The sequence below is a fragment of the Carassius auratus genome, chromosome 22 (assembly GCF_003368295.1).
Source record: "Carassius auratus strain Wakin chromosome 22, ASM336829v1, whole genome shotgun sequence".
Classification (NCBI taxonomy): domain Eukaryota; kingdom Metazoa; phylum Chordata; class Actinopteri; order Cypriniformes; family Cyprinidae; genus Carassius; species Carassius auratus.
In genome coordinates, this window is record NC_039264.1 from 18,900,381 (window position 1) to 18,913,799 (window position 13,419).

Below are 13,419 nucleotides of genomic sequence, written 5' to 3' on the forward strand. Positions count from 1 at the left end.
GCTTTGAAAAAAATAAACACAATGTAAAATGGAGTGACAAACGAATATTTAATCCAAGTGTATGTGTATTATGATTGTTTTTTTTTTTTTTTTTTTTTTGAAATTAACCTTCAGTGAGTACTAGATAGAAAAGGTTCTCTTTTTTTTCCAACGTAAAAAAAAAAATATCAAAGCATCAATAATTAAATATTCACTGATAGAAAAAAATAAGTTAGTTAATTAATAAAAAAACCTCCAAATGTCGGTTTGTAAACATTTATACACTTTTTGCTTATTCTTTGTTTTTGTTTCTTAACAGTGCACCCAAAATCCAGAAAGCAATCGGAAATGAAATGCAAAAATAAAAAAAAGTCCTACAAGAAAACTTCAGAACATAGATACAACATTACGTGAAAACTCAATACCAATGCCTGACTATTTACAAATCTTCTATTAAATATTAAATACACTGAAATCTTCATATAACACACTCCCTACACGGGACAGTAGATGCGGAAACGGACCTGCCGTTTGTTTAAACACATTTACTGCTCCCCTGCAGCGATTGTGCAGAGCCGGCGATAGAGTTCAGAGTCCAGGAACCGAGGGTACGAGTTGTGCTCCATCAGGAAGTAAACTCTGTTTTGGGCGGCTGTGAAACTGGACTGCGTTGGGATCAGAAGGCTTTGGTGGAGGGACTCCTTTGTGTGGAAGTCCAGGTTGATCTAGAAAGAATAAGGGACAGAAATGAGAATGTGTGGCACGGATTAATGAAAACTGAATCTCAGCTGAAGCTCACCTCTTTGGAGGAATCTTCCCTGATGAAATCCTCGTATATGGTTTTTGCCCTGGATTTGAGTTTGGAATTGGACCTGATCTTTCTGAACTCTTCACAGACCATCCAGAACTCGATGTACTCCTCGCAGTGCTCAGACTTCATGAACTGCCGCAGAGCCGTTAATCCACCTGAAACGTGAACATATATTTATTAATTACATCCGTTGACATTATATAACGTGATGCAGTTCCAGCTTTAAAAACATTTATACAATTTTAGTATGGGTGTCAATAAATATGAACATTAACTAGTCATATATATGATTTTTTAAAATTAATTTATATATCTTATAATATAAATTAGAAAATAAAAATAGGTAACAGTTTTTCTTAACTATAAAAAAACTATGAATATTAACTTAATAATAAAAATAAAAACTTAATGTTAATTATATGAATGGAATACTGTATATAAATAAATACTGTAATAAATAATGAAAAAACTGTAAAAAAAAAAAAAGTCAAATTTATACAAATAAAATAATTTCAAAGATGAATTAATAAATAGAATTCATATTTACATTTGCTGCTCAGCAGGTTGTCCAGAGACTGTGCCCATCGAGTCACTTCTTCAGTAGTGGGCCTGTGGGAATATAAAGAGAGGAAGGTCATTTGATTTTAATTTCACAATATAATTTAATTTTAATATAATCAATTAAATATTTATTTTAGATTTAATTTTATTATTATTTATTTATTATTATTATTAATTATTATTTTTTTAAGTTACTGATCCCACTTTATTACATACATTAACCTCCGGTGTCACAGACAATGTTTAAGCTTAAGCTAGTCCCAGACTAAAATGCATGTTTGATCTCTCAACTGAAAATATCTTGCTCTGGCATATCTTAAGACATGTCAGTGTCATTGTTCTGGGTCAAGATGCACACCTGTAATGTTTTCTTCTAAGGCTTTTTTCGTAAAAGTTGCTTAAATATCTCAATTTAACTATAAGGCCTAGTCCTGGCTTAAGCTAACCCCGGTTTGTGAAACCAGATTTCTGCACATTAGAAGTATTTTTAATGCTCACCCGTATGATTTCCTCAATGTGTGACGTGATTCTCTCACGGGAAAAGTCTTGAAAAGCATTCTTGATCTCCAGTTTGTTTGTCTGTTAATCATAATCAACAAACATTAGCAACCACGGGTTAACTGGCCCGCAGGAAACCAAAAACAAAGTGATAAAAAGCGAGTCTCACTTCATCTCTTTGTGTCCCGTGGTCGTGTCGGGGTTCCTGCAGTAGATCAGACACTCCAAGCTCGAAACTGATGTGGATTTTCTCATTTTTGCCAGTCTAACCATCACTATCAATTGAACTGAAACATGCTGTGTCTTGCAGTGTGTGGCTCTTATACCCTTGGTGAGCTGTGGGCGGGGCCTTATCAGCAGGGGAAGCATCTGATTGGTCGTCCTGCATCATTGTTTCTGTGTGTCAGACTTGTTGGCAGGAACACTGCAGCTCTTTCTCAAATAATCATGCTGAACTTATGACCTGGAATGCATTACATTAAGAGAAATATCTACGAAATTACTTAATATACAAACACACACTCAAAAAAACATGATTTTTCAAAGTTCAAAGATTATTGGAGTATGTTTTAACATATTAAAACTACTATTACACTCTTTTAAATTAAACATTTCACATTTAATTGAGTGTGTTACTTGCTGCTTATTTATAATTTAAAAAAATATTAAAAAAAATTTAAATTACAGAATTTCTACAGACACACATACACACACGTATCATATAATAAAAACAAATATATATATATATATATCAGCTTAAAGGATAAAAATGTGAAATTCAATGTAATTATATATATTGTTAAGATATAAAATGCAATATAAAATAAGGTGTGTATGTATATATATATATATATATATATATATATATATATATATATATATATATATATATATATATATACATATATGTGTGTGTGTGTGTATATATATATATATATATATATATATATATATATATATATGTGTGTGTGTGTGTGTGTGTGTGTGTGTATATATATATATATATATATATATATATATATATATATATATATATGTGTGTGTGTGTGTGTGTGTGTGTGTATGCATGTATACAGATAGCTTTATATTTACATATTAATGTATGTGTTCATGTGTGTATATGTGTCAATGATAGATAGATATACAGATGTTTGTGTGTGTGTGTGTGTGTTTGTGTTTGTGTGTATATCTTAATTCCCTTTCCCCATAACTCCCATTTATTTTATCAATTAATTTTGATGATTTTTCTTATTACAAATGTGCAAAGTAGTAAAAAGAAAGAATAAGAACGTGTGCCTCTCGAGATGAACAATATGTCACGTCCGCCATGTCTGTAACTTGTAAACGCAACATCCGTCTCAGACAGAAAGTACCAAACAAACTGGTTTGTACCCAACCAGCATTCCTCATGCATCTATTTGTGGAGACCAAAGGAATGCTTTATTTATAGAAACTGGTTTCTAAAAAAAGCTCACAAGGTTTGTGTTATCACGGGGTTTTAGTTACTTTGGATGTGATTCAGACCACTGAAAGCAATCTGTGCCATTTTTGCTTCTGACTGTAAGCATCTGGCTACTAGGTGATACCAAAAAATGTTTCATTTCCTGAAGAAAAAGAGCAGTAGATGAGATTCCTCGTGTTTCAAGGGCCTCGCCGATTAACATACAGTGCTGTGGTGAAAGAGTAAACATCTGTGACGAGATAAACTGTTGAAACCTTGACTTTAAAGTGCTAAATTAGATCAACATTTTTGTAGCTGATAGACTGACTGTTTTTAGCCATCCTTGAACACAAGTGTTTGTGTTCTCTGTAAGAGCGGAGCTGAAAGCACTGGTGTTGGCCAGAAACATCCTTGATCACTGATTTAGTAGAACGGCTGCACAGTAACTATTTGCATGACAAACTGCATGACTAGATGACAAATGCGATCTCATTCCTAATGTCAGGTTTAAAAGGGTGCAACCACATCCCACAAGGACATTTCTCATCTCAGAAGGCAAATTTGTGACACCGAGCATGTGAACTTTGTGCAGATCAGATCTGCTTTGCTTACAAGTACAAGATCTGTAGGACTTTCTCATGCTGGATAAAGGGTGTGTGTGTGTGTGTGTGTGTGTGTGTGTGTGCTCTTGTTTTTGTGATGTATCAGGACACAACTTTGTATAATGACATGGGTATGACACAGGTATTACAAGGAGAGGGTGACTTATGAGGACATAAAGTTTTTTTGAGAAAGTAAAAGTGCACAAAGTTTCCTGTGAGGGTTAGGGTTAGGGGTAGGGTTGGTGTAGGGCCATAGAATATACAGTTTGTACAGTATGAAAACCATTACACCTATGGGTGTGTGTGCTTACATGCAATCCATATTTGTAAGTTTATATGTACATATTTGAGTTACACATGTATATGTATAGTATATTAAAAAAAATACATATATATTGATAAATACATTATATAGACCAAATTATAATAATGATATAATTATGTAAATGTTTATAAAATGTATGTATAAAGTATTTATATTTTACACTTTTTTATATAGTTATAAAGGTGGTATCAGCATAAAAAAAATATAGTTTTAATATAAATGTTTATGATTATATATAATCGTATTTACAGTATATGGTTATATGCAATTTTCCTTCATGCTATAGTTGTATAAATTGGTGTGTGTGTGTGCGTGCGTGTGTGTACATCACACACAACTAACACAAATTTCAATATAAATTTTTTATGCCCTGAAATGTATATAAAAATGGAAAAAGTTTGAAGCATATTATATAAATTGTATATATATATATATATATATATATATATATATATATATATATATATATATATATAAATTGTGTGCATTTTTTATTTACTTTTTTACTTAAAAATATAATTTTGTATGATCTACAATTTATTCTAAAAATATAAAGGTGTGTGACTATATATATATATATATATATATATATATATATATATATATATATATATATATATATATATATATATATATATATATGCACACACACATATATATCTGTATGTGTACATTATATGACCCATAGAAAAAAAAAAAATATATATATATATATATATATATATATATATATATATATATATATATATATATATATATATATATATATATATATATATATATATATATATATAAAATATACATATATGCATACATACATACATACATATGTTTTATATTTTTCATGTTATATCATCTTCAAATCCACATGCATTTGTCTTAAAATAGAACACAGGTGTAAAAAAAAAAATTCTAAAACTTTTCAGTAATGAAATATGCATTTGTCATAGCCTGTGTGACACACTGTGCAATTCACATGATCCTATTCAGTCTGAACATGAAATACTGGTTTTGAGCCATAGGTGCTGGAAAGAGGACACATCCCTGAACATCACACACAGAGCGGTTTGTTCCTGTCACCATTGTGGCATCAGAACTATGCATGTTTCCATTCATTTAGTCAATGAGATGCAAATATAGATATGCGTACAGAATTAGCCTCAAGGCCTTCTACAGCGCTGGAGAGGGTATGGATAAGAGCCCGATTTGCATAGACACAGGACCATTAAAAAATGGACAGCGTTGAAGTTTCCATGCACTTACAGAAGTGATACAGTTACAAAGAACTGAATATTTTGACATTTCACAAAAAACTTTTTTTTTTTTTTTTTTTTTTTGTGCGATATGGTTGCTATATCATTGCTTTCAAAAGGATCCAGCTTCAATGGTTTCTTTCCACATTTTCTATATCTTTGCATGAGTAATATCTTTTTTGCAACACAATGAGCTTTTTTCACCACTTCCTATTTATGTCATGTCTTCTGTCATTGTAAAGATGAAGATCTGCTGTTCAGGCAGCTTTTTCAGTAAACCTCAGCCGATCAGAAGATCAGCGTTTTTGGGAAAAAGACACGCTAGGAGGTCTACCAAATTGACTCGCTGCGACTGCTCCATATTAAGTCCATTTTTACGACCCCATCCACATCATCCAGCTTTGCAGATGTCAGACTCAGTGTTTTTAAAAGGCTTATCGTCTGTTATGCTGCTCAGACTGTAAATATCAGCGAGCTTCTTGAGTGGTTTGCAGCGAGATTGTTGCCAAGTTTCCGTACGAAAAGACGATAGTCGAAAAGCTTTACGCACGAGGTATTTCCCAGCAATGACACATGTCCTGTACTCATGGGGGACTCCAAAAGTACCTCAGCTTGAAAACAAGAGCACTGTCTTACGGTGAGGGTGCGTAATGTTTTTGACATAAAAGAGCCAGCTTGTTTGGTGAACTTGAGATAACCTTCATGCTTTATAGTTTATGTGTGTGAGAGAAGTTAAAGACAAGAAGTAAATGTACAAAAGTTGAGCTATTCAGTTTGTTCTACTGAACTGTAGTCATGTCTGTGATTAGCATTGCTGGAATAGACTATAATGTTATGCTCTACAAGATAAATTAGACACAAAACTGGTGTGTGCTTTGTAAACACAAGATGCTAACAAGCCTATAAACTACTATTTGCAAATTGAAAGCAATAAGTCAAATGTGTTCTAGCAGAGCCAACTTGCTAGCTAATAGGTTAACCTCTGGACGTTTTCTGAACAGGTTTGTAGTAGTTTTCACCTCTCACAAAGCTCTTTTAGTTGTCTTTGAACAGCTGTTTTAGGCTATTAGCTTTGTACCCAAACTTAGCAAAATAAAAACTTAAAAAACGTTTTTTTGTTTGTTTTTGTTATGTCTGTGATTAGCATTGTCTGACCAAACTTTCATGTAATTTTCTACTACTGTATTTTCCGGACTATAAGTCACACTTTTTTTCATAGTTTGGCTGGTCCTGCGACTTAAAGTCAGGTGCGACTTATTCAGCAAAATTAATTTGACATGAACCGAGAGAAATGAACCAAGAGAAATGAACCAAGAGAAAATATTACCATCTACAGCCACGAGAGGGCGCTCTATGCTGCTCAGTGCTACTGTATCCTACCACTGAAGACATAGAGCGCCCTCTCGCGGCTGTAGACGGTAATGTTTTAACTTGGTTCTAAATAAATGCGACTTATAGTCCAGTGTGACTTATATATGTTTTTTTCCTCATCATTACGTAGTTTTGGACTGATGCGACTTATACTCAGGTGCGACTTATAGTCCTAAAAATACGGTACATAAATTACACACAAAACTTCTGTGTCCTATGTAAACATAAGATGCTATCAGGCTTACAATTTAATATTCATGAACTGAAAGGAATAAATCGACCACTCTCTCCAGCATGTCCAACTTGCTAGCCAAAAGGTGAGTGTCTGGAAGTCTTCTGACCAGGTTTGAATTGGTTTTCCCCCCTTGTAAAACACTTTTGGTCATCTTTGAACAAAGTTTTATGTTAGCAGTTAGCTCAGTTCAACAGCATAGCAAAAAGTACAAACCTTCAGCTGTCCAGATTGTTTTAAAACACAATAATTTTTTTTTTTTTTTTTTTTTTTTGTCAAGTCTGTTTATGTTGTACATAAACATAGATTACACACACTGCTGCTGTGTGCTTTGTAAATACATTATGCTAATCGGCTAACAAGTTACTATTCACAAATTGAAAGCGATAAAGCATCGAAGTTTATCTTCTGACTAGGTCTGTAGTGGTTTTCACCTCTTGCAAAAATCTTTTGGTCATCTTTAAACAAAGATTTATGCTGGCTATTATTAGATTGGCCTAAAACACAATTTATTTTTTTGTTATTAATGTCAATTATAAGTGCTGCTCGAGCAGACATTAATGCTATTTTCATAAATTACATACAGAACCACTTTGTGCATTGCAAACACATGATAATAGCATGCTAATAATCTAATATGCATAAATTGAAAACAGATCAACCATGTTTTAGTATGTCTAACCTAATAGCTAATAGGTTCATCTTTGGAAGTCTTTTGACTGGGTTTGTAGTAGGTTTTACCTCTTGAACACTCTTTTGGTCGTCTTTGAACAGTAGTTTTATGTTAGCTATTAGCTCCTTTCAAAAACCTAGCAAAGGTACAGCTGTCACATTTGTCCTAAATGTGAATTAACATTTTTCAGTTATGTTTGTGATTAGCATTGCTTGAACAGACATTTATGTTACATTCTACATAAATTGCACACAAAACCGCTATGTGTTTTTGTAAACTCAAGAGGCTAAAATGCTAACAAACTAAACTACTATTCATGAATTCAACACAAAAATTTTTTGGCGAATTAGCATTCCAGATATAAATGGCTTTAAATTGGCATCATGACTGAACGGCTCTATATTTAAAGCTTTGAAAATTCATTACAAACTAAATTAGGCGTTAGCGTTCTGCCCAAGAAACCATGAAACAAATGCCTAAAGATTTAAGTCCCTAAAAGGAGTCAGTTTTTCCGGTCACAGTTCTGCTTTGTTACCCATGTGCCCTTGACCAACACATTCAAGTTTCTCCAGCAGAACAGTCTCTGCAACTATTGTGAAGTGTCTACTAAATGGCAAGTCTCACAGAGGAGGGCTTGCGTCATAAACTAGGTTAGCAACATTAGACATGCAATAGCAGAAATGTGCGAGTTGCAAGATCTCATGACTTTTCAGCAGCCGCTGCAATGCACACTTCTCTGGCGCTCATGAAGTCTTTCTTTCTTAATTCCCTGTTCTGTGGGAACTGAAACTCATCTGTTCCTGTTTCAAATCGAATTGTTTCACTATGTAGTCGGCCAAAGGGTTAGTAAAGAATAATTCCAATGTTAATCAAACGGGTTGACAGTAGCTAGAAAGTTAACATTTAATGGTGTATTTGGTGTTTTTTAGTTTCGGTAGTGGCTGTACTATCTTGTTTTTCAGTGAAAGCAACATCCTTAAAACAAGATAAGTTAACCTGAGAGGCAAAACTGTGCAAGACAAGACATTTCAGTGTGTATACACAATATATTGACACCTTATTGATTTTATTTTTATATTTATTATTAGGTGTTTATGTCTTTCCATAAGATTTAGATATCAAAAACTTAAGGGAAAGTGGAGGTTTATGGCAAAGGCTTAACATTTTAATGTGTTTACATTTTTATGGAAATAATATCGGATATTTATCGGTTATCGGATAGAATAGGCAAATCACGAATTGTCAAAAATATTTTTTGAATATTATGTTTGAAGCAAACCAAAGACAGAGAAAAACAAGTCAAAAGTTCAACAGTGTCTACTCTTTATTTTATTGTCCTCAAAAACAAATTTATTGTCCTGACAAAAGTCAACATCCAACCAGTGGCTGTAGCTAATAAATAAAAACATCATTATTTAAATTAAACTTTATAACATTACAAGTAATGCCTACAGTTTTTGTGTGTGGCACACATTCTACAACTGTTCTTATATTATATGGATTTTTATTTACTTTTCATTTCATTTAACTTGACCTCTCAAGTAGGTAATAAAGTCTCACTTTCTTTCATTTTATACATCTGTGTGGCAATAACGCACCGATGTTGAAATAGGATATGTTAAGTTCCTCTCACAAAAGTGTCCAAACCAACTCGGCCAATAGGCTGGGGTAGCTTTTCGTTACTAAAGTCATTGCAGGACATGGTAAAGCAGTTCTTAAAGATCCTCTGGAAATGCCAGGAAAAAAAAAATAGTGTCGTGCACACACTGTAGCTTCAGAAACCACCGGAAGGGCTTGAAGGAGCAGCGTCCTTATCTACACAGGAAGCACCTTCAGTTAAGAAGCACTCATGGCGCTTCAGTAACATGTTGGACGTTGATATCAATGGCGCGTTCCCAACCATCGCTCCATACTGTCTCCTTGTAGTCTCAGAGGTTTTTCGGGGTCTGATCCACATGGCGGGGGGCGCAAGCTTTGGGGTTGCGGTCCTGCACACAAGACCAGACCGTTCCAGTTTTAGCTTTGGTGTGATATATCCATAGAGTCATGTTTGAGCATTATCTGTAGCGAGGGACTCGAGAAGGGTCTTGTACATCTCAGACCGTAGAAATCTGGGGTAAGAGTCGCGTTCCATCAGTCCATAAACGATCTTTTGAGCCTCATCGAAACACTGCGGCGTCGGACTCCTCACTTTCCTCTTGATTTCCTCCCGTGTCTGATAGTCAATGTTTATCTACAATGCAAATAAGAGCCATTGACACAGTGTCTACACTGGAAGTGACCGATTGTTAGACGGACTGTCAATATAATGAGAAATTACGTGGGAAAGATGTAATTGCGGGAAAATAATAGAGACAAAAGTATAAACAACGCAACATTTAGGTGTTCAGAAGCCATAGTTTTGCTTCTGTGTGAAGAGGCCAGTATCAGATAATATTTTGCTAATTCATTTATTTCACAATCAAACGTTATTCCTCCATTTATATATCTGTTTAAGATCTGCCGATGCCATTTCCAGGGGTCATGCTTCTCTGCTGGGGCCCCTGACAGTTAGTGGCCCCACGAAAATAACACTAGTGGCCCTGTAATCTGTTATTATATTATATTATATTTACATACAAATTCAATACAAATTTACTTGAATGATTAAATTAATGATTCATATATATTTTATTATATTATTTCTGATAAATAATTTTAAAGAATGTATTATTTTATGTTAAATTGTATTGATCCCGAATATACATATATAGGCAATATAAATAAATATATAATACATTTTTATATTATATTATATTACTCCTGTATAAACATACAAATGTACTTATTTTCAATTAACATATTATATTGTGTATACACATCGACTTGATGATAATTATGTTACATTAACACTGTATATTCATACAGATTCAGTACAAATGTACTTATAATGATGGACTATTATTATTTTTATTATATTATATTTTTATTATATTATTTATGGTAAATAATTGTTAATAATTAATAATTTTATATTACATTGTATTGCTTATATATATATATATATATATATATATATATATATATATATATATATATATATATATATATATATATATATATATATATATATATATATATATATAATTATTACATACGATACTTGTTTTCATTTATCATATTTTTTATAATTAAAAAACAAATTATATCGTATTATATTGCTACTGTGTATACATGGTTAGATGATGTAGCGTTTTTGAACAGAAACTGTCTTAAGTTGTTTAAATATAAAACGTACACAATTCTTGTCATACAAATGGAGAAAACAGAAGCTTAACAAGACACGACAGACACTTCTAGCGTAGCCTGATTGATTTGTATAGCGACAGGGCGTCATGTGGTGTGTCCTGTACCTCCTTCGGAGATTCTGCTTCGACGAATTGCTCGAAGATTTTCCTCGCCTTCGAGCTCATCTTATAGGACGACGTTATCTTCTTGTAGTCCTCACACGTCAACCAGAATTCGATGTTCTCGTCGCTGAACTCCGATTTCAGAAAGGTGCGGAATGTGGCCAGCCCATCTGGAGGAACGCGAATGCGTCAAAACACACGAATGTAAACCAGCACCTCTTTCATGTACTCATGTTTTAGTTTCCTCTAGTCACAGCAAACCAATGCCAAGAATCGCTTCGAAAAGACTTACATTTGGAACCAAGGAGTCGCTCCAGAGACTGGGACCATTGTTGGGTGTCTTCTAAACTTAGCCTGCTGGGATCAGACGGGTTTGATTAGTTGACCGTAACTGGATTAGAAGCAATAGTGTGTGAACTATTTTGGACCTGGTGTCCTCATACGTGTGTCGCTTTTTCCTTACCTCTCAGGAGCAGATGAACTGGTGAACACACACTTTATTCGGCACATGAGGTTCTTTCCTCTACGGAGAGAAAGTGAGCTTTGTTGGCTGCATTTTACGCTTCACACATGCAAACCTACTCTAAAGCATGCTGGGACTCACAATACATTCCCCTGAGCTGATAGTGGAGTGCAAATGCCTGAAGATCACACTTACAAGGTCTCGTTTCTCCTGCAGTCGTCTCTGTCCATGTTGAAATGTGTTGGGAGAGGCTGTGGGGTTAGGCCAGGCATGGTAGGGCGAGGGCTTATTGCCCAGGAATCCACAGCCATGCACTCCTGCTAGTGATCATGCTGCACTTGGTGCTCGACAGGTTTCCCTTCTGCGTATCCGGCTCTGCTTTTTATGCCCTATGAGGGTTGCTAAGGGCTCGTGTCACAAAGAGGAAGCCCCATCGAACCCTCCCCCTCCTCCCTGGCCGCTCGTGTGCGAAAAGCATAGCCCGTTTCTCCATATTTTAGAGATGTAAATGCACATGTAGTGTGCCTTGCTAAAATAGCTGATAAGCAAATGACGGCTTTGCATGTTTTGGGTTTTTCAGTAATCTACAGACGTAAACAGGGCCAAACTGTAATGGGGCATGGATGGAAATAAGAATGAGTTGGTTAGGCCATTTCATCACTCTTTGTTTTCTGTTTTATTAGCATTGAAGGAGTTACACAAAGGAATCCTTTTTGTAAAAGCGAGTAGCTAGCAGCGAAAAGAGTTGTACTGCCTGACGTCAGTGCTGATGTCCTGCAAGGGCTTTGGTGTCTCCAGTCACCTGCTCTTTAACCAGCATGCCTTTCAGAATAACCTGATGAAACTTCACAAGGAAAAGTATCACCGGAAACATTTCTTGAGGACAACAACAACTGAAGAAAACTGCTTAGCCTGTTCATATTTCTTAAACTTTTGTTTGTCAAATAAAAGTCATGCAATGCAACAGAGTTGGATCATAGACCCTCATTTTTATGAATTAATTGATAATATTTGTTTAAAAAACATTTGTTGTTAAATCAAAGTCGTATGGTATGTAGTGTTCCTGTAGCTCAGTTGGCAGAGCATTGCGTTATCAAGCGTAAGGTTGTGGGTTCGATTCCCTGGGAACACATGATAGGTAAATATTGATAGCCTGAATGCACTGTAAGTTGCTTTGGATAAAAGCGTCTGCTAAATGCATACATTTAATTTAATTTAATATGGTACTACCAACATGCATCATAGTGAAGGTCAGTACGTATTAGAAAATATCTGATTAGATCAGGTTATAAAGTGTCATGTGGTGCAGCTCCACTAAATAAATCAATATTCTGAATATTCATCAAAAATGTTTTGCCTGTGAAAAACATTTTCACATCCAACTCCACAAAAACATAATGATACTTCTAATTTAGCAATTCATGGTATTTGTAAAAAAAAAATAATACATTTTACATTGACAAATGTATTAATAACTTGTCAAATTAAAGTCATGTGGTGCAGCCAACATGCATGGAAATGCATATATTACAGACCCCTGAAGACTCTTGGTCTGAATTTGATCTTTTTATGACAAGCCAAAATAAATTATTTCCGAGTGTAAAATATAATGTGTCAACTTCACAAACACACACGTAAAGATGTATATGAATTACAAATTAATTAAAAAGATATACTTTAATTGAAAAAATCCTAAGACTGCTTATTGTTTTTTAAAACAAATTGTTCATAATATCAAAGTCATTTGGTGCAACCAACATGCATGAAAAAAAGCATATTTTATAAGACCCCTGCAGACCCCATGACTGTATTTAAAGGTCA

The 13,419-nt window shown here is 34.2% G+C and overlaps 2 protein-coding genes across 3 annotated transcripts; both read right to left on the reverse strand.

The window, feature by feature from the left end:
- Positions 1 to 206: 206 nt before the first annotated feature.
- Positions 207 to 2,168, reverse strand: LOC113039906 (regulator of G-protein signaling 2). Its single transcript, XM_026198069.1, has 5 exons — positions 2,019 to 2,168; positions 1,850 to 1,930; positions 1,338 to 1,399; positions 779 to 945; positions 207 to 704 (listed from the first exon to the last, which is right to left on the reverse strand). The coding sequence occupies exons 1-5, from the start codon at positions 2,120 to 2,122 to the stop codon at positions 525 to 527; spliced, it is 594 nt and encodes a 197-aa protein (XP_026053854.1). The 5' UTR covers positions 2,123 to 2,168; the 3' UTR covers positions 207 to 524.
- Positions 2,169 to 9,098: 6,930 nt separating this feature from the next.
- On the reverse strand, positions 9,099 to 11,982 carry rgs13b (regulator of G protein signaling 13b). Of its 2 annotated transcripts, none has more exons than XM_026198072.1 (5): positions 11,794 to 11,982; positions 11,599 to 11,658; positions 11,428 to 11,489; positions 11,139 to 11,305; positions 9,099 to 9,979 (listed from the first exon to the last, which is right to left on the reverse strand). In XM_026198072.1, exons 1-5 carry the CDS (start codon positions 11,907 to 11,909, stop codon positions 9,791 to 9,793), a joined length of 594 nt encoding a protein of 197 aa, XP_026053857.1. In that variant the 5' UTR covers positions 11,910 to 11,982; the 3' UTR covers positions 9,099 to 9,790. The 2 variants fall into 2 exon arrangements, with proteins under 2 accessions (XP_026053857.1, XP_026053855.1); XM_026198070.1 differs by having other exon boundaries at positions 9,100 to 9,979; positions 11,428 to 11,492; positions 11,794 to 11,980.
- Between the last annotated feature and the right edge of the window lie 1,437 nt (positions 11,983 to 13,419).

Excerpts from the sequence above, each read along its gene's own strand:
- LOC113039906 (XM_026198069.1), bottom strand. The coding sequence starts at position 2,122 with ATGGTTAGACTGGCAAAAATGAGAAAATCCACATCAGTTTCGAGCTTG. Across the intron at positions 1,400-1,849 it reads ACATTGAGGAAATCATACGG|GCCCACTACTGAAGAAGTGA; the intron begins GTGAGCATTAAA and ends ATATTCCCACAG. Across the intron at positions 705-778 it reads GGGAAGATTCCTCCAAAGAG|ATCAACCTGGACTTCCACAC; the intron begins GTGAGCTTCAGC and ends TATTCTTTCTAG.
- rgs13b (XM_026198070.1), bottom strand. The coding sequence starts at position 11,909 with ATGGCTGTGGATTCCTGGGCAATAAGCCCTCGCCCTACCATGCCTGGC. Across the intron at positions 11,493-11,598 it reads AGTTCATCTGCTCCTGAGAG|CAGGCTAAGTTTAGAAGACA; the intron begins GTAAGGAAAAAG and ends GTCTGATCCCAG. Across the intron at positions 9,980-11,138 it reads AAGCAGAATCTCCGAAGGAG|ATAAACATTGACTATCAGAC; the intron begins GTACAGGACACA and ends TTTGCATTGTAG.